This window comes from Zootoca vivipara, chromosome Z2 (genome assembly GCF_965207765.1).
Source record: "Zootoca vivipara chromosome Z2, rZooViv2.hap1.1, whole genome shotgun sequence".
In the NCBI taxonomy this organism is placed as follows: Eukaryota; Metazoa; Chordata; class Lepidosauria; order Squamata; family Lacertidae; genus Zootoca; species Zootoca vivipara.
This window is the reverse complement of record NC_142585.1, coordinates 40,231,670-40,251,427: the sequence shown is the minus strand read 5'-3', so window position 1 is coordinate 40,251,427 and position 19,758 is coordinate 40,231,670. Positions and strand designations below refer to the sequence as shown.

Genomic DNA, 19,758 nt, shown 5'->3' with positions numbered 1-19,758 from the left:
CTCACAAAAAGGTCACAGCTCATCCTCTTCATTTACATTTCCCTGTAAACAGGGAATATTTAAAATACTCAAGCCTGACCCCCCAAAATCCACCAGACAACAACAAGGATGAAGTGTGTTTATACAGCTGTTGTGTAAGTTTACGAAGAACAAAAAGGGCATGCAGCGCTGGCTTTTAAATTCACAGTGACCATTTCTCCCAGAATAAATGCAGCAATTATAGAAGGAAATTATAAATAGATAAAGAGGTACATTTGAGGTTCCTCCAGACCGACAGTATTTTGTATGAGGGAATAAAGTGCATATGAAGGAAATTTAGGTTTAGGGAATTAAAGTGCCCTGGAGCAATAAGCCCACTATGAAAAAGAAATGGGTTGTTGTTGGATTAGAAATGGGCTCCTCCAGAGGATCTGTTTCTTAAGCATTCTTCTTGATTTGCTTGTGCAAAGCTTATTAAATTATACCTGGTTTATATCCGAACTCTACATGGCAAAGAACATCCATCCTAATTTGCTTGTGGGTGCTTAATTTTCCCGTAAAGCATGCATTCATCCAACACTTTCCCCTGTGCATTTCCTCATCATTTCCCATGCTATAAAAATTGGAATTCCTTGTTAGATTTGTTGTGCTTGGCAGTGTTTCTCATACTTGGGTCTCTAGCTGTTTGTTGTTGGACTACAGTTCCCATCATTCCTAGCTAGCAGGGAGTTGGTAGTTCAACAACAGCTGGAGACCCATGCTTGAAAAACACTGTGCTGGGGTGACAGAACACTTTGATCTACTTTAATTGCGCAAACCTGAAGTTCCAGTATGCACTTGAATTCTTCCTTCAAAATAGGGACAGTCTACTCTAAAGAAATGCACTGAAAGGTGTGGAATGAATGTTTAAATGGGAAGACGTATAACCACCATGCAAGCAAATAAGGATGAATTGACATATAACTCCTGCAAACAACTTAGAACAAACACTTAATAAAGACGAGATATAATCAAAATTCATCATTTCAGGATAAATTCTCAATGAATAGCTTGTCTTCAGCAACTCTTACTCAGCTGCTAGGGACAGCTTTCTCATTGTGATGATAATCTGAGACCCAGGTAGACCTAAGCAAGGTGTTCAGCTTTGTGGATGGCCAGTCAAATTGTTTCTTTGTTCTTCTAGGCTGGTGGTGTGGCTTCTGGCTTCCGCCATGTGGTTCCCAATGAAGTGACTGCCCAGAGACTCCTTCAGGTCAAAGGAAGGCGAACAGTACGTGCTACAGAGGTGCCCGTCAGCTGGGATAGCTTCAACACCGGTGATTGCTTCATCTTGGATCTGGGCCAGGTGTGTTTCTTGCAAGCCCTTAGGGTAACTGGAATTTGTTCTGTTTCATTAAACAAACAAACAAACAAACAAACAAACAAACAAACAAAACTTATTATTTTTCCTTAGGTAGGAATAGCTAAATCTGTCAATTTCAGTTTCTCTCAGTTTCTTACATTTTTGCTAGTCTTAATTTCAGTTTTCCACAAATCAACATCAGTTTGTATTTTTTTTAATTAAAAAGTCTCTTGAACATTTTAATTAGCATTTTTTTGAAAAATTCTAATATACACATTTTTTTCAAAGCAGTTTCCCCATATATATACTGCATTCTTGTTTCTTACTTCCACCAATGTGTGCATTTTTATGCACACTTTACCTCGGAATATACATTTTTGTGTACGTTACATGTCTGGAAAACTGCACTGCAAAATTCAGAGAAGAGTGACTTTTGAAGGATAATTGTATTCCAGTTCACACTCCCCCCCCCCCCGAAAGTACAAATTAAGTAGATTCACCTATAATTGTGAACTGGATCTTGTTTTTCCACTATCCCTATGCATCACTGAACAAGAACATGACACTTCTTTGAATTTCCCTGGTTCTGTGCTGGTCCCCTTTGTTATGGGGCATGAAAAGACTTGGAGAAGATAATAACATGCCGTCAGTCCAGGCTTGATGCGAATGTCTCCTGCCAAGCAAGCACATTTTCCCAGCTGGTTGTACAAAATGCTCAGCTCCAGCCTGAAGCTAACTTTGTCTGTGACACATTCCCAGTTTGAGGACAGGCACAGGCTTAAAGTGGACACAACTGTTCTGGCCCCCTCAAATAAATTATTTTGTCATTTTGTTATATTGCTGATTTTGTGGAAGCTGCTTTGAACTGTGGAGAAGTAACATATAGGTGTTGTCAATAATCCAATCATTACCTTATTTAGGCTGTGACCTGGTTTGCACATAACCCTAAACTATGGTTTATAAAAACTATGGTTTATATAGACTTAAGGTGAACTGTGGTTTGTTAGCTATTATTGCTCATTCATAAACCTTAGTTTATAAACCTTAGTTAACATTAAGCATAGCTTAGTATTGTTTCATGTTCTCATTGGTGTTTTCAACTGTTATGTGGCATGGTTTAAGTGATCAGCTGCCAGGTGCCTCAGCTTTAACTGTGGTTTGTTAAACCATGCTTCATATTAACCACGGTCTAATGGTATGTGAGTACAAGGCCACTTCTTTGCATCATAAGAAATCTGACTCCCGCTTCCCGCTATACAGTCATAGTATTTGCCTCTTTAACCTCCTTCTTTCTGTGCCCTGCAGAATATTCACCAGTGGTGTGGCTCACAAAGTAACAGGTTTGAAAAGCTGAAGGCCACCCAAGTCGCCAAGGGGATCCGGGATAACGAGAGAAGTGGACGTGCAAGGGTCTATGTCATAGATGACGGTGCTGAACGGGAAGAGATGCTTCAGGTCCTGTTCTATTTAATTTCTCACAAATCCATATGTGCTACTCAGCTGCAATACTATATGAAGTTACTTGAGAGTAAGCCTCATTGAACACAGGGAAAATTACTTCTGAGTAACTATGTGGAGTCAAGTTACATGTTTTGCAGAGAATCCATGACTAGATTTTGCAGGGAACTTAAATGCACTTGCCGTTACTGCCTACAGTGGTGCCTCGCTTAACGAATGCCCTGTAAGACGAAATTTTCACTTAAAGAAAGGATTTTTCTAGCGTATGTTGCCTCGCTAGACGAATTCATTTTACGAAAAATTCATCTAGCGAATCGCGGTTTCCCATAGGAATGCATTGAAATTCAATTAATGCGTTCCTATGGGCAAAAAAAAAAATCAAAAAAATTCAATACATTCCTATGCGATTCGCTAGACAAATTTTTCGTTATAAGAATAGACCCATGGAATGAATTAAATTCGTCTAGCGAGGCACCACTGTATTTCTTTGCACCAGCAGAGGGATGGAGCAATCTTCAGTGTGGAAGTCCAGTTGAGGGTCCTACAGATTAAAATCCAGCCTCTTCTGAATTTCAATGCTCTTCACCAAATGTGGTGGGTGAGAGAAAATGGGGCAGTGTTGCTACGTGTACACAGGTACCGTTTCAGCATGTTTTTGTTAATCGAAACATGAAAGGTTCAGAGCCTAGTTGATGCTGAGTTTGTAAGAGCTGCTGGCTCCCACCAACCCCATGCACATTCAGTAAAACTGCACCGGGATACTGAAGGAGACAGGTTTGAATTCTGAATTTTTATAATATTTGCACCAGAGAGGAGGGAGGTAAACAGTCCTGCTTGCACACATGCCCTGCTTGTGGGCATCCCATGGACATTTGTAGTAAGATTGCCCAGAGTTCTTCAGGTTTATTTGTTAACTTTTGGTAAACTCTATTTAATCCCAAAATCAATAAGGGAGCCACGACCTACCAGGATAAGCCGGGGATCTACAGTACCGGTAGATCGCCATCTACTGGTTGGACATGCCTGTACTAGGGCAACATTGCGACTTAAGGAGGGAACTTGGAGTCAGTAACACTCCCTGGACTGTTTGCTAACATGAAGGCCGGTAGGCAGGATGCTGGCTGAGGGCGGACTTCACCTGGTAGGGCAATGCCCCATTTGCCCTAATGGACCAGCCTCCACTGTCAAAGCCACGTCCTAAAAGCCTTTGCACTGGTCGATTTCCATAAGGTTTTGAATTTGGCTTCTCCTTCCTGCCCTCTCCATTTCCCATAACTATCCTCTCGTGCAACAGGGTTAAAAAAAGAGAGTAAATGATTATTTTTCCATGTGGGATCCTGTTTATTTCTTCTCTTAAACTGCATCTGGCGAGCAGAGAGTCAGCATACACTCCTCTAGAAACTTTTATTTATTATTATTATTATTATTATTATTATTTATTAATTTTTTGCGTGTTTGCTTTTCAGGTCCTGGGACCCAAGCCCACCCTGCCAGCAGGGACTACTGATGACGGTGCAGCTGACACAACCAACCGAAGGCTGGCTAAGCTGTACAAGGTATAACAAGATCCAGGTGGTCAGTGAGCCAGAGGGAGGGAGCCCTATGAAACAAATGGGAGAGACAGCCCTCAAAGCAGTATTTGTGTGTGTGTGTTTAATCTCCCAGGGAGAACAAAGAGCTGTTTCAGTTTTGCCTGTCAGTGACTGGCTTTGGCTAGAGTGCATGGCGGGAACAGTGTCAACGCCATGAATGCCAACCCACCTGATGAGCTGAACTTCCATTTTATCTTATTTTTTAGTTTTGCTTTTGTACTAGAAACCTGTCCACATTTACACCGTACGTTTAAAGTATTATCACTTTAGAAAGTCAATGCTCCCCACAAAGAATCCTGGGAAATGTAGTTTGTTCAGGGTGCTGAGAGCTAAATGTACTTAAGTTTTGTTTTAATCAGGGTTGGCTGGCTGGGGTTAAGCCAATGGATTTGTGGAGGAGGAGATTTGAGCCGTGAAAAGGAGAGAAGTGGCAGTATTTGTGAGAGAGGACAGTGGAGATGAAATGTGGTAGCTGTGGCTGGAGGGCCCCTTCAGACTGCTTTTGGGTTTTTTTTAGTGGGTAGATGTATTCTGCAGCATGTCATTAATGCAATAATAGGTTTGTATCAAACTGCTTTTCAATCAGAGGAGACCGATTTCAATTAATGGACCTAAGTTGGCCATGCCCATTAATTTTGGTTGGTCTACTCTGAGTAGGACTTATGCTGGACACACCTCAAGAATAACAATCTGTTCTGCTGTACTGTTACAGGTATCCAACAACGCAGGGAATATGGCAGTCTCTCTGGTGGCTGATGAGAATCCATTCTCTCAATCAGCCCTGAGCTCGGATGATTGCTTCATTCTTGACCATGGCACTAATGGCAAAATCTTTGTCTGGAAAGGTAAAAGGAGAGAGATGTACAGAAGCCATATGGCTGACACAGGCCATGTTCACACCACGCACTTAAAGTGCTGTTATAACACTTTAAACTGTTGTGGCTTCCCAAAGATTATTGGGAGCTGTAGTTTGTTAAGAACTGTTAGGTGATCCCTATTCTCCTCAGAGAGCTACAATTCCCAGTTTATTTAAGAATCAGCTGCTATTCCCAGGAATTGTAGCTCTCTGAGGAGAATAGGCGTTGCCTAACAACTCTCAACACCCTTAACAAACAGTGGCTCCTTTGAGGGGAGACCATGAATGTTTAAAGTGCCACCATTGTGCTTTAAATGTATGGTCTCTGTGTGTGCTAGTGAAATACATACGGCTGGGGAATTGGGTGGGTTCTCAATTTCTATGGGGGGGGTGTCTTATTGTTTTGTTGTAGGGGTGTGAATTTTCTATAGGGAAGTTAAAAGGCAGCATTTAGTACACATAAACACACTCCCTGTAAACAAAAGAATGAGTGTACAACAGATATGGGAAACCTGTGGTCTTCCAGATGCCCTAGAACTCCAGCTCCCATCAGTCTTAGTGGGCATGGCTGATGGAGGTTGGAGTCAAACATCTGGATGGCCAAAGCTCCTAATTCCTGGTGTACCAAGAAGCACACCACCTGATAATATTACTTTATGTACTTCCCTAACTTGATGTTACATTGAGGGATTGTGGAGGGTGCTGTTTGTTTGTTTGTTTGTTTGTTCAGTTTATTTTTTAAAAAATTATCCCACTTTTCTTTTTGAAGAAACTCATACAAAATGCCATTTTTTGGCAGCAAATTTAAATGTATTGTCACATCTAGCTTGAGGGGAGAAATTGGTGAGGATGTGTAGAACAGCATAAGGCCTTGACACTAGACAAGATTTGAAGGTATCATTAAAAGATGGCAAATAGTTATTTCATTTGTTGCTTATAATTTTTCCCACTATGGTGTGCTGCAGGCCTCAAAACGTCTCCATGTATTTAAATTTTCTTAATAATAATAATAATTTATTTATACCTGCCCATCTGGCTGGGTTTCCCCAGCCACTCTGGGTGGCTTCCAACAAAAGATTAAAAATACATTAAAACATCAGTCGTTAAAAACTTCCCTAAACAGGGCTGCCTTCAGATGCCTACTAAACGTCAGATACATATATTCTGGCGTATAAGATGACTGGGCGTATAAGACGGCCCCCCAACTTTTCCAGTTAAAATATAGAGTTTGGGATATACTCGCCGTATGAGAAATACGACCCAGCGTATAAGACGACCCCCAACTTTTGAGAAGATTTTCCTGGGTTAAAAAGTAGTCTTATACGCAGGAATATACAGTACAGTAGTTGTTTATTTCTTTGACATCAGAAATACATTCTGCCTCATATAACTGATTTTTTTTGCCTCAGAAATATGTTCTGACTCACATACTTGAATTTGTGTCTGAAGCACAAAATGTCCATTTGAAGGACTTCTAAAACCCTTCCCCTTTAAAAATCACTCCATCCGGTAGCAAATTTTATATTCTCTTTTAATATATCTATCTTCACTCACTCCTGTTGCTAACTTGAAGGTAGAAATGCCAATGCTGAGGAAAGGAAGGCTGCCTTGAAAACCGCCTCAGAATTCATCACCAAGATGGGTTATCCCCGACACACACAGGTGAGAAAAGTTATCCAGAGACTTCCTTCTGTTATAGCAGGGATGGGGAACCCGTGCTCCTCCAGGTTGTTGGATTTCAGCTCCCATCAGCTCCAGTAGCCAGGGCCGGCTCACCCATGAGGTGGGGTGAAGCAACTGCCTCAGGTAGCAGAAGCCCCTGAGGCGGCACTCCTACAGGCACCCTATTCGCCACCACCCCTGTCAGTGGCAGAGAAGTGGCACCAGCAGCAGTGCCAATTCCTAGTGATATCTTACAAGATCTTACTAAAATCTCATGCGATCTCAAAGAGTGCGAGTCATCTCACAGGATTTTGACAAATTCTCGTGAGATTATGCTGGAAATCAGCAGTGGAAGTGGCACAGAGGCAGTGCTGGTAGAGGTGGGGGCACAGCAGCAGTGCCAGCAGAAGAGGTGATGGGGCAGATGATGCAGCAGAGCAGGGTGGCACTTCCTATTTTACATCAAGTGACAAAATGGGACACACCACCCTGCCAATCGTCAGCATAGTCAGTGGGCAGAGATGCTGGGAGTTGTAGTCCAGCAGCATCTGTAGGGACACCAGTTCCCCACCCAAGTTAAGGAATGAGGTAAGGATTCATGGAAGGTAAGTGGAGAAAAGAAATGTTGCAGGAAACACACAAGGTTCAATTCAAAGCAAGATGTGGGAGGGCCGAAATGGGATGGTTGGCTCTCAAACCATGATTAAGGAAGGTTTGTTGAGTTTTAGTTAATTTCTTCAGTGGACAAACCATGAATTGTGATTGTCCAGTAAGCCAGAATGTGAAACTATGTTTTGAATTTTTCAATGCTTTTATGCTAACCCTGGTTACATAGATTGCTGGTAAAGGGTGTGAAGTTAAGAACCTAAGGGTTGAAATGACAGAATACAAAAGAAGACTAGCAGGGCTAAACCATGGTTTGCTTTGGGCACACTTGGAGCCTCAAACGATGGTTTGCCATGCTGTCTAAATTGAGCCGATGTGGCTCAATAGCTAGAGAACTGCACTGAGGCCTAGTGTCAATAATAAATTGTGCTGATAAAGCTTTTTTAAAAAACAAAACAAAACATAGTTGGGCTTCAGCTGAGACCATTCCATCTCAGGATACTTTCTTTGTTTCAGATCCAAGTCCTTCCAGATGGTGGTGAGACTCCTCTGTTCAAGCAGTTCTTCAAGAATTGGCGTGACAGGGACCAGACAGAGGGCTTGGGTGTGGGCTACATCAATTCTCACGTGGCCAAGATTGACAACATTCCTTTCGATGCTGCCATGCTACACACCTCCCCAACAATGGCAGCCCAGCATGGCATGGAAGATGACGGCACTGGAAACAAACGGGTAAGTGGGGGAGAGAGTGGTTATGCAAAATAGTCACTCTATTAGGCAAAAGGATCTGTCCAGCATTTGGCAGCTCAGGACTCTAAGCAAGAAAGACAAAAGCTGACTGTATATTGGACTACAGTCAGTGAGTACAACAAGAGAAATTATTGTTATGAGTTGGGGGGGGGTCAGTTTGAATGATACCTTGGATCCCTTCCAAATCTGTGATGTTGTGTATGTGGGGTAGAATACATAAGTTGGGTTAATGGCTTTGGCTGGCCAGTTAAGTGCTGTGAAGTCTTGAAGAGGATGCCATAGAGATAAATGGGTTGGCCTTTTCCCGCCTCACCAGGCTGGAGGCCATGGCCATCCTAGGAGGAAGAGGAAACTGACCAAGGGAGGCTGCCTATGTGACAAGTTGTGTGGGTGAGTTTTGGGTAATGTTGGAAGTAGAGACAGAGAGCAGTGTTTTGCTCTGTGCTGAACCTAAGCTGTGACTGGGGGCTTCACTGGAAACCTAACAGGGAATCGAGATCTGTTGGGGTGTTAATTCTGTGGGCCCCTTCATCCTGTGCTCAGGTTGTGTATATGTGTAAATAAAGCCACCTATCCTAAAGATGTCTTCATTGGCCTCTCCTGTGGCTGAACTCCACCCACTGTGATTCCTAGACATGCTGTCTTCAGTGATAGCTGGAGTCCTTTGGGACTGGGAGGGTGGAAGGCAGGGAGCCCCACAGTAGGTGGTACCAGAGCCAGTGATAGGCATAGCCTCCTCATTCTAGCATTGCCTGTATCATCCTCCCTGCTGAGTTCTACAAGGGCAGCACTGGAACTAAGGATGAGGAAGCAGGAAGCAGGGCCACCCCCTGGACTAGTAAGTTGAAAGGCAGGCAGGTGGAGGCTGGCTGAGAGCAGACTGTGGCTGGTGGGGCACTGCCCCATTTGCCCTAATGGACCAGCCTTTCTTCACGAGCTGTCTCTTGATCCTGGAGGCAGATCACTGCCATTTCTGATAAGTAGCCATCAATAGCCTTTTTTCTCCCTTGATCTGCCTCATCTCCTTTTAAAGCCATGAGGTTTACCATTTGAACCATCCATCAGAGTTGGCATCTTTCAAAGCATTAGAGGACTTAAGTCATATTCACAGCATATATTTAATGCACATGGCTTCCCTTAAAGAATCCCGGAAACCATAGTTTATATCTCTGTGAGGAGTAAACTACAGTTACCAAGATTATTTTGGGGTGGGGGAAGCCATGGCTGTTGAAATTGCTATAAAGGCACTTCAAATGTATGGTGCAAATACACCTGTCCATACACCTGTCTCTCGCTTTCCCTACTCCTTTCACTTACATAATTTGTATGTCGTCTTTTATTATTTCAAGAAGCTAGAACTCATTCCACCAATGGTCTCTTGTTTGCCATTTATCTGATTTGGATGTCATCTCTCTCTCTCTCTCTCTCTCTCTCTCTCTCTCTCTCTCTCTCTCTCCCACCCACCCACCGGCTTCAGATCTGGAGAATAGAGGGTTCTGCCAAAGTCCCAGTGAGTCCCTCAAATTACGGACAGTTCTATGGTGGGGACAGCTATATCATCCTGTATGATTACAGACATGGTGGAAAACAGGGCAAAATCATCTACAATTGGTATGATAATTTTTTTTTCTTATTAGTGGGGTTTTTTTTAAAAAAAAATGAGGCAACTTTTGCCCTCCAGATGTTGCTGAACTACAACTCCCATCAGCCACAGCAAGCATGGCCAATGTCCAAGGTTGATGGGAGTCATAGCTCAGTAACATCTGGAGGACCGAAGGTTCCCCACAGCTGATTTAAGGTTTTCTAACTCATAACAACGTAAGAAGAGCCTGCAGGATCAGGCCAAAGCCCATCTGGTCCAGCATCCTGTTCTCACAATGACCAACCAGGTGCCCCAGCAGGAAACCTACAAGCAGGACCTGAGCACAAGAGTCCTCTTTCCATCTTCACCTTCCAGAAACCAGTATTCAGAAGCACATAACCTCTGCTCACGGAGGCACAAAATAACCTTCATGGCTAGTAGCCATTGATACTTATCCCACATCATTTTTTAAAGCCATTGCAGCCTCTCTACACCATCACTGTGGGAACAAGTTCCACAGCTGAACATTCATTGTGCAGAGAAGTACCTTCTTTTATATTTCCTGAAACTTCCAACATTACGCTTCATTGGATGTTCACAAGTTTCTAGTGTTTTGAGAGAGGGAGAAAAACTTTATTTTATATAACATCTATTGTGTCACTGCTTGCTCCCCTTTTCTCTAAACTAAAAAGCTCCACAACTGGTTTCCAACAAATGTTTCCAAAGCCGTGTAAAAGAGGAATATTAAAAAACCTACATATATAGCAAAAAGCCATTTTTTAATGGTAAGTTTTTAATCATCAACTAAAAGCAAAAATGCTAGGAAGTTGTCCAAGTTCGATTCAGAGCTGGTTCTATAAATCCAGAGCCACAGTGCTAACGGCCCAATTTCTAGAACCACATCCACACCATAGAGTTCTATGATATCATTTGAATAGCCATTACTTTTCCCAAAGAGTCCTGAGAACTGTCATTCTTTAAGGGTACTGAGAGTTGTTAGAAGATGTCTATTCCCTTCACAGAGCTACAGTACAAGAGCTGCATGCAATCCCCAAAGGATTTCCCCTTGAGAGGATAAAGGTTCCCCAATCATTCTGTGTACACTCATATTTTTGCCCTTTGTTTTTTCAGGCAGGGTGCTGATTCCACCAAAGATGAAATCACAACCTCTGCTTTCCTTACTGTCCAACTGGATGAGGAGCTGGGAGGAATTGCAGTGCAGGTATTGCCATCTGGGCCAGTCCATGTGGCTTAACTACAAATAGGTTCAGTTAGATTGAACCGAAATAAGGGAAGGGACAAGAAATGAAACAGATCTGTTAAATTCCAGAGCTGTAGCATGCTCCGAGAGATGACGAGACTATGCACCTGTGATCACTGAGGTTTTAAGACTACAGAACTACTTTTAAGACTGCTTTCATGCTGTGCAAAGTACACGTATGTGAAAAAATCCAGAACTTTTAATTGGAGCAAATGACAGTGCTAACAATATAAGGTGAAAGGTTGCCATATGTCTGGAATTTCCCTGACATACCTGGAATACCACAGAGGGAAGCGGTGTCCAGGCGAAAATCTGCCAAATGTCCGGGAAAATCCAGACGTATGGCAACCCATGTCGGTGGTGTCATTTTTGCCAATTTTCCTTAAAAGTAGCTAAAAGCTAAAGGTTTTGTGTCTGATTTTTCACTTTTTGAAATATGGCAACCCTATAAGACGAAACCTGAATGTTGAGCAGATATTTCAATAAAAATTTGTCTCCCCAGATCAGGAAAATGGACAATAATTAAATTATATGGGGAAAGTGTTTAGAGAGATCACAAGAAACACAAAAGAGATGGAGGTCCTCTAGACCAGTGGTTTTTTGTGGGTGTAATATGTAACATATAATTGACACAAAGAAAGTGGATTAGTGGTGGATTTATACTGGACCGTCCTTACATTGTTCCACTTTTTTCAGTTATTTTTCCGTGCTTCCCCAAGGTTTCCACATTATCATCTGGCGGGGCACTGTTGTGCAACAAAAGCAGGACAAAAAATAAACCAGAATATTTGTGGTATAAAAAGTTACAAGATTCCAGCAGAAAGTTATGGGGCACACACTGATTAAATGAATCAGTATGTCTGCCCCAAAAGCTTCACAGGTGCAAATAGTACTGAAAAGTGAAGTCACGTGTAACTCCCCAGACACCATCGCAAGCACAAATAAACATGAATGCACAATCAGGAGAATGTCTGGAGGGCCCTTAATGTCCAGTTGGCTGGCTATTTGGTTAAATGGCAGGTGATTTACTAGCTTTTAAGTCCTGCTGATTCACCGCCCTCAATAGTTTTGTATGCTCTGTGGATCCTCTGGACTGTTTCCATGGTAGCTGCACATCGCAGGCATTCTGATGGTAGGTCAATGCATGACAGAGCTTGAGCCCTCAGCTGTTTTCTTCCTCTGTGGAGTGACCATGGCCTCTTTTGTGATAGAAACGAGTGGTCCAGGGCAAAGAACCGCCTCACCTCATGAGCTTGTTTGGTGGGAAACCTCTGATTGTGTACCAAGGTGGCACCTCCAGAGAGGGAGGTCAGACAAGTCCTGCGTCCACAAGGCTCTTCCAAGTCCGGTCTAGCACATCTGGCGCTACCAGAGCTGTAGAGGTAAGTGACCTGTTGATACCGAGATCATGAACAGGCTTCATAGCAAGGCCTTACTTCTGGGGCCTTCTTATGGTCAGTTGTTCTTTTTTCACTTGCTGCTTTCTTAACTAGCATTGCTATCAAATTCTATCCGAAATAAAATTTGGCGTTCCATTGATGTGGAATCCTGTTCCAAAGCAGGCTGCCACCTAAGTCCAAGTTGCTGTTCTTGTGATAGGTGTGTGTTCAGCCAGGGAAAACTGGTTTACAATCTGAGCAAAATAAGCATGCACGAGAGCTGTTGCTCACAAAATACTACAAAACCATTGCACAGTGTGAGTTCTGTGCAAGTATGTGTGTGCAATAAAAAAAATGTGAAGAATATACATGGTTTTTAATTGGAGCGAATGGCAGTGCTGACAAGATGGAGTTTGGCAAATGAGCAGGCAGCCTTGGGTTTCTGCTAGGAAAATGAACCACAGTGACTTCCACCTTTGGGATACTTGACACCACACCACACCTGTCAGGGGACCTCCGTACAGGGAGCCTCCGCCTCTCCTGCTGACCAGCACATCACCCAGTGAGAGCAGCAACAGCCAGTCAGGGGAGGGGAGGGGGAGGAGTAAGTCAGGGGGGTGGAGAAGAGAGGGCTCAGAGATGCTGCAGAGCCCTGGCACTGCCCCGGCCAACAGGCTGAGGAAACTGGGCAGCCACTTCTGTCGCCCCAGTTAAGGCATGGTACAAAACATAAGGAAGGGAGGTGGCGTTTTGGGGTGCCCAAGCTCTTATGCTGGTCACGTAACAGGAAACGTCCACTCCTGGATTCTGCAAGTGACTAGAAGGTCATGTTTCTTGGCATCTCTGCACTGTAAATTGTTGTTGTTTAGTCGTTTAGTCGTGTCCGACTCTTCGTGACCCCATGGACCATAGCACGCCAGGCACTCCTGTCTTCCACTGCCTCCCGCAGTTTGGTCAAACTCATGTTCTGGAGAAGAGAAGGTTAAGGGGTGATATGATAGCCATGTTCAAATATATCAAAGGATGTCATATAGAGGAGGGAGAAAGGTTGTTTTCTGCTGCTCCAGAGAAGCGGACACGGAGCAACGGATTCAAACTACAAGAAAGAAAATTCCACCTAAACATTAGGAAGAACTTCCTGACAGTAAGAGCTGTTCGGCAGTGGAATTTGCTGCCAAGGAGTGTGGTGGAGTCTCCTTCTTTGGAGGTCTTTAAGCAGAGGCTTGACAGCCATCTGTCAGGAATGCTTTGATGGCGTTTCCTGCTTGGCAGGGGGTTGGACTGGATGGCCCTTGTGGTCTCTTCCAACTCTATGATTCTATGATTCTATGTTCGTAGCTTCGAGAACACTGTCCAACCATCTCGTTGCACTGTCCAACCATCTCGTTGACGAGATGGTTGCACTGTAAATACTATGCACAATAAACCTGCTAAAGACAGGACGGACTTGGGGTCTTTACTCAAGAGTAGCTACACACAAGCCCTAACAACACCCAAATGTTCAGCTTTAATTTCTCAAAGCTAAGTCTATTTTACTTGTGGAAATATAAGAAAGAACATTTGGGCATTATATTGCCTATGGCTAAATTATTCCAATGGAATTTTGTGACTACCTGCACTTACGTTCTGGAATAATTCCACTCCCACATCCCAAGCCTCCTGTCACTCCTAATTCCTGGTTGCCCAATGTTCCTCAGGGCGTCAGTGTTCTGTTTTTCCAAATGGCCTCTGCCTTGTTGAAAGGCAAGTCGAATTGGCACCTCTAAGTTCTGTAATGTTGGGGAAGCCACTGAGTGGCTAAAAAGTGCCAGATGGCAGGCTTACATTTGTCCCTTCACAGGTGGATGCGGCTGCTAAGGAGCTCAATTCCAATGATGCCTTTGTGTTGAAAACCCCCTCTGCTGCTTACCTGTGGGTGGGCAAAGGAGCCAGTGAAGCCGAGAAGTCTGGGGCCAGAGAGCTACTGAAGGTCTTGGGAGCACGTGCAACTGAGGTTGCTGAAGGCGGAGAACCAGGTTTGAAGTGTGAACAATCCACACATCAGTATGCTTTATTAGTTGTTCTGTGATGCTTTCCCAGTGTTACAGCATCATTGCTCTTTGGAGGGCCATTATTGTGCTACAATGCAACAAAAATGTAGCCAAAAACTACCTGGGACTACCTGTGGTGGGGGAAAAATAAATCAGGATTTTTGCATGAGGTTATGGGTGTGCATCAACAGGAAACAAAGCAGCATGTTCACCCCTAAAGTCTTGCAGGTGTAAACAGTCCTGAAAGCAGGATTGTGTATCACTGTCCTAGAACTATCACCCCACATGGACGTTGGTGTGTTTTTAATGTTTTTTACTGATAATTTTAATTGTTTTTATTTATTATTATTTTTAAAAAAACATGTAACCAGCTTAAGAGGTTTTGCTGCAATCTAATGATACATACATTTTGTTAAATAAAAATAGATAAGACCATGAACATCAATCATCATGAAAGAACAATAAAAAAGACACGGGGACAGGTCATAGTTCCTATTCAAGGCATTGGGGTTTGCATGGTTCGTTTCCAGTCCTAAATCTATCACTGATCTGTCTCAAAACCAGAGGCAGCCAGATCCTTTCTGACAATGATGGCAAACCTGTAAGTGTGGTTCCTTTCCTATCTTGCAGCTGGTTTCTGGGAAGCACTTGGTGGAAGAGCTGCCTATCGCACCTCCCCGCGGCTAAAGGACAAGAAGATGGATGCTCACCCACCTAGACTGTTTGCCTGCACCAACAAGAGTGGGCGCTTTACTGTGAGTATCTCATGCATTCGGGGCTTTGCTGAGAACTTAGACCACCTTCAGACTGTCAGTATTTTTCAGGAGAGATGCAGGACCAAGACATTTTGGTTTGTGCAATTACAGTGGATTAAAATGCACTGGTTTGTAGCCAGCTAAACTCATTGAAACTAATGGGCCGAAGTTAATCATGTTTTTCTTAATTTTAATGAGTCAATTCTTAGTAGGGCTAACATCGGATGAACCCCTTGTCACCCTAGCACAACAAATCCACTTAAAAAAACCCAAGACTGTTTCTGGTTAGGAAAGAAATAGGAAAATCCACAGGAAAGTGTGGGATGAATGTCTAGACACTACACACACAAATATGGACAAATGCTTATTGTTGCATGTCTTCCCCACACATAAATCTCAGCAAACACTTAATGAAGCCTAGATGTAGTCTAACCTCACAAGCTTTGTGCAAGCAAATCAGGATGAATGCTCAATGAACTGGTTGCACACATAGTCTAATACTGTCCTGCATTGAGGAATTAAAACCAAAGGAAGGTTTTAGAGGACAGTGGCAATGGCTAGTGCAGTGCCATGAACTGCTGAGTCTCTGAAGGTGTGCTTAAGTCAGTGAGGGAGAACCTGTGGCCCGCCAGCTGGTGCTTGATTACAAGTTCCGTCATCCTGGATAATTGACCATGTGGTTTGGGGCTGATGGGAGCTATTCTAACCACACCTATTGGGCCTCACCTTCCCCATCCCTGAATTAAAACAACCCTGTCTCATACCTGCCTAGCAGACAGGTGTGTGGCGCCTTGTTGTGATTGCTCAGTGGTGAGGGAAAGGTACTCTTCACATGGCCCCGTTCCTAGGGGCCAATCTGCAGTCTCCTTTGGGCTGACGGAGGCCAATCAGGGTGAAAGGAAGTGGGTCAACCTCTGAGGATTGGTTTCCTAGGGTCACTCTGGAGTAGGCTCCTGGGAAGAACACTGTGGAGGACAAGTCTAAGCATTTAGGAACACCAGCAACACAAGGTGCTTCAGTTTCAAGAGAATGGTGTTCAGGTTCTATTACGTACAAAGGAGCTTCAGGGATGGTGCAAGCTCCTTTGTGCAAGTTTGTCCCCATTAACATACCACCCTCTTAAATATTTGGTTTAGATTGAAGAAGTACCGGGAGAGCTGACCCAAGAGGATTTGGCCACAGATGATGTGATGCTCTTGGACACCTGGGACCAGGTATTTCACTCTCTCTTCACTAGTAATCAGCTCTTTTTTATGCTCCATATCAAAGAGACCAGTGTAGAACAAGGGATTTTTTTTTAAAAAAAAGTGATGCATTGTGAGAGCCAGTGTGGTGTAGTGGTTGGGAGTGTTTGAAAATGATCTGGGAGATCAAGATTCAAATCCCTACTCAACCAGAAAGCCCACTGAGTAAGCTTGAGTCGGGCACAGCCCCTCAGCCTAACCTACCTCACAGAATTGTTGTGAGGATAAAATGAAGAAGGGCAGAGGTATGCACATTGCCTTAAGCTCTTTGGATAAGAAGGTAGGATATAAATTCCATAACAAGGATGGGAGGGAGAAATTTGATTCAGGTCACACTTGAAGGCAAATCTAGTTCACACTTTCTGAAACAAAACGCAAACTGAAACACAGCCATCCTTCGAAAGAGACATCTCTTTGAATTTTGCAGTGCAGTTTTCCAGCCAAGTTATGTGTACAAAAATGTATATACTGGGGTGAAGTGTGCCTAAAAATTAGTGAAAATAGCATACAATATTGGGGGAATTACCTTGCAAATATATGCATATTAGACAAAATTATATTAAAAGCAAACATCTAAAATAAACTTGCACTAAAATGCTGATGAGCTATCATGAAGACTTTAAAAATGCAGAGAGCAGAACAAGACAGGAAAAATGAGAACCCAAAACAGACTCAACCATCCCTAGTTATGCAATAAGCTTCTTTATACCAGCTGCTGGGAATCACAAATGGGGATACAACTGTTGTCATCAGTCAGGTCCATGGGCATGGCCAGGATTTTTGTTGAGGGGGCTGGACTTTTTTTTAGGGAGGACTGTGATGCGATTGGTGAGTTAGTTAAGTATTTTTACTTATTTATTTACTTGATCTGGGGGGGGGGCAGCTTCCCGCCCCCCTCTGGCTACGCCCATGGTCAGGTCCTGCTTGCACACTTTCCAGGGCCATCTGGTTGGTTACACTGTGACAGTGCACATAGGGATGTTAACATTTCCCATTACCTTTTTTTTAAAAGGTCTTTGTTTGGGTTGGAAATGACGCGAATGAAGTGGAGAAGACAGAGGCTGAAGCATCAGGTAGGATGGATACACGCCTCTCATTTCTGGATTCATTTCTCACTGACCAATCAGGCCATACACATCAGCACGTAGTAAAGCCACACTGAAATAAGTGCATGCAGAATGCATTACCATAATAAAATCTAATTCTAAAGAATTCCATAACGGTGGCCACATTCACACCATACATGTAAAGCACGCCAATACCACTTTAAACAGTTATGAGCTTCCCCCAAAGAATTATGGGAGCCCCATCGACATTGGCCATGCTTGCTGGGGCTGATGGGAGTTGTAGTTCAGTAACGATCTAGAACAGGGGTCCCCAAACTAAGGCCCGGGGGCCGGATGCGGCCCAATCGCCTTCTAAATCTGGCCCGTGGAAGGTCTGGGAATCAGCATATTTTTACATGAGTAGAATGTGGTCATTTTATTTAAAATGCATCTCTGGGTTATTTGTGGGGCATAGGAATTTGCTCATTTTTTTTCAAAATATAGTCTGGCCCCCCCACAAGGTCTGAGGGACAGTGGACCGGCCCCCTGCTGAAAAAGTTTGCTGACCCCTGATCTAGAAGGCCAAAAATTCCCTACAGCCATCTGAAAATGAGCCTCAATCAGTCATCTGGAGACCTCTTTGTTGTAGCCCTTCAAAATTATTATTCAATTTATTAGTCACATTTTTGTACTCAGGTGCCTCAAAGCAACATGCACAGTGAAAAATAAAGCAAAGACATTAAAATTAGACAGTGAAATGAAACAAGCCCCCACCCACCACACTTAAAGGATGGTCACAACAAAGGCCACAGACACATCTAACTACCCTCACAATTAAAAAAGAGAGAGTTGTATACAACTTATGTTCTATTCAGAGTATGCCCATTGAAATCAATGGATCCAAGCTAGCCATGTTAGTTATCTACAGTGGTGTGTGCTGAATAGCAGTAGCATTATATGCAGGCTCAGAAGCCTGGATAAATAAGAATGTTTTAGCTTGGCACTTAAGAACAGACAGCAATGGCACCGGGCATTCTTCCTAGAGAGCCACCACTGAAAAGTCTTTCTTGTGTCATTACCCTCTGCACCACCCTCAAACATAGAAATGGATTCACAGGGTCCCTCCCCATGTCCTCATATATGCCAATAAAAGCTCATTAATCCCTCTTAGGGGATTGCCTCCTTAGGATCTCAGCAAGAAGCTCATTTTTCTCTTGTGTTCTCTTCTTTTTCTTCTTCACTTGCATCTTTACAGCCAGGAGATATATTGAGACCGACCCTGCCAATCGGGACAGAAGAACTCCCATCACACTCATCAGACAAGGGTTCGAACCACCCACCTTCACTGGCTGGTTCCTTGGCTGGGAAGATGATTACTGGAGCACGGATCCTCTGGATAGGGCCATGGCCGAGCTGGCTGTGTAAAAGGAACAGCTTTAGTTTTTTTAAATACATATATAAAAGTTTGGTGCCTTCACTGCCTCTAAAGAGCTACTCCTTTCCTCTTCCGCCAGCTGCAGAATTATGTCACTCCTTTTTTTAAAAAAATATTAATAAATTGCCTAAGTAGCTGTGCAGTACCTGAATCTCACCTTGAACTGTACTGGCTTTTCTGCTGCTTTGAAAATTGTATTTAATAAAGCTTATGTGGAAACTCAGAAGGTTTGTTGGCTTCAGATAAAACTTATTGAGAGACATTGGGGTTTACATCTTCCAGGAATCATCCTAAGAACGTAAGTAGAGTCTGGCTGGATAGAGCCAGAAGTCCTGTTCTCAGTGTGGTCAACCGGATTCCTCCTGGGAAACCCACAAGCAGTAACTGAGCACAGTAGTCACTCTCCACTCCTGCAGTTTCCAGCAACTAGTATTCAGAGGCATACTAATTCCAACACTGGAGGCAGAATTTTAGCCGAATCCGCCACTCATTTGTCTTAATTCTCTTTTAAAGCCCTCCGTGTAGGTGGTCATCATTACTGCTTGTGGTAGAGTGTTATAAGCCTCTTGCCAGAGTCCTCACCAACACAGGCAGGGTTGCTGGTGCTGCACAGTCCAAACAAAGACAGTATTAGTCTAAAGGTTATCCAGAAGCAATACCAGGAAGCAGTCCAAGGTCAATATCACAGGGGGTTTTTCTAGTAACAACATGGGACACATTCACACTGTGTGTTTTAAGCACTATGATACCATTTTAAACAGTTATGGCTTCCCTCAAGGAA

At 43.4% G+C, this 19,758-nt stretch overlaps 1 protein-coding gene across 3 annotated transcripts in view; it reads left to right on the top strand.

Moving 5' to 3' along the window:
* The window catches only part of GSN (gelsolin), a 60,552-nt gene extending 41,349 nt beyond the window's left edge, over nucleotides 1-19,203 (top strand). For all 3 annotated transcript variants that reach the window (XM_035113402.3, XM_088664950.1, XM_035113401.3), the window contains 14 exons: nucleotides 1,163-1,324; nucleotides 2,627-2,776; nucleotides 4,246-4,335; nucleotides 5,084-5,216; nucleotides 6,801-6,889; nucleotides 8,012-8,227; nucleotides 9,723-9,856; nucleotides 10,959-11,049; nucleotides 12,300-12,470; nucleotides 14,308-14,482; nucleotides 15,128-15,252; nucleotides 16,389-16,466; nucleotides 17,509-17,569; nucleotides 18,798-19,203. In XM_035113402.3, the coding sequence (XP_034969293.2) occupies nucleotides 1,163-1,324; nucleotides 2,627-2,776; nucleotides 4,246-4,335; nucleotides 5,084-5,216; nucleotides 6,801-6,889; nucleotides 8,012-8,227; nucleotides 9,723-9,856; nucleotides 10,959-11,049; nucleotides 12,300-12,470; nucleotides 14,308-14,482; nucleotides 15,128-15,252; nucleotides 16,389-16,466; nucleotides 17,509-17,569; nucleotides 18,798-18,967 (1,845 nt within the window). In that variant the 3' untranslated portion in view covers nucleotides 18,968-19,203. The remainder of the gene's footprint in view (nucleotides 1-1,162; nucleotides 1,325-2,626; nucleotides 2,777-4,245; nucleotides 4,336-5,083; nucleotides 5,217-6,800; nucleotides 6,890-8,011; nucleotides 8,228-9,722; nucleotides 9,857-10,958; nucleotides 11,050-12,299; nucleotides 12,471-14,307; nucleotides 14,483-15,127; nucleotides 15,253-16,388; nucleotides 16,467-17,508; nucleotides 17,570-18,797) is intronic.
* Nucleotides 19,204-19,758: the final 555 nt, after the last annotated feature.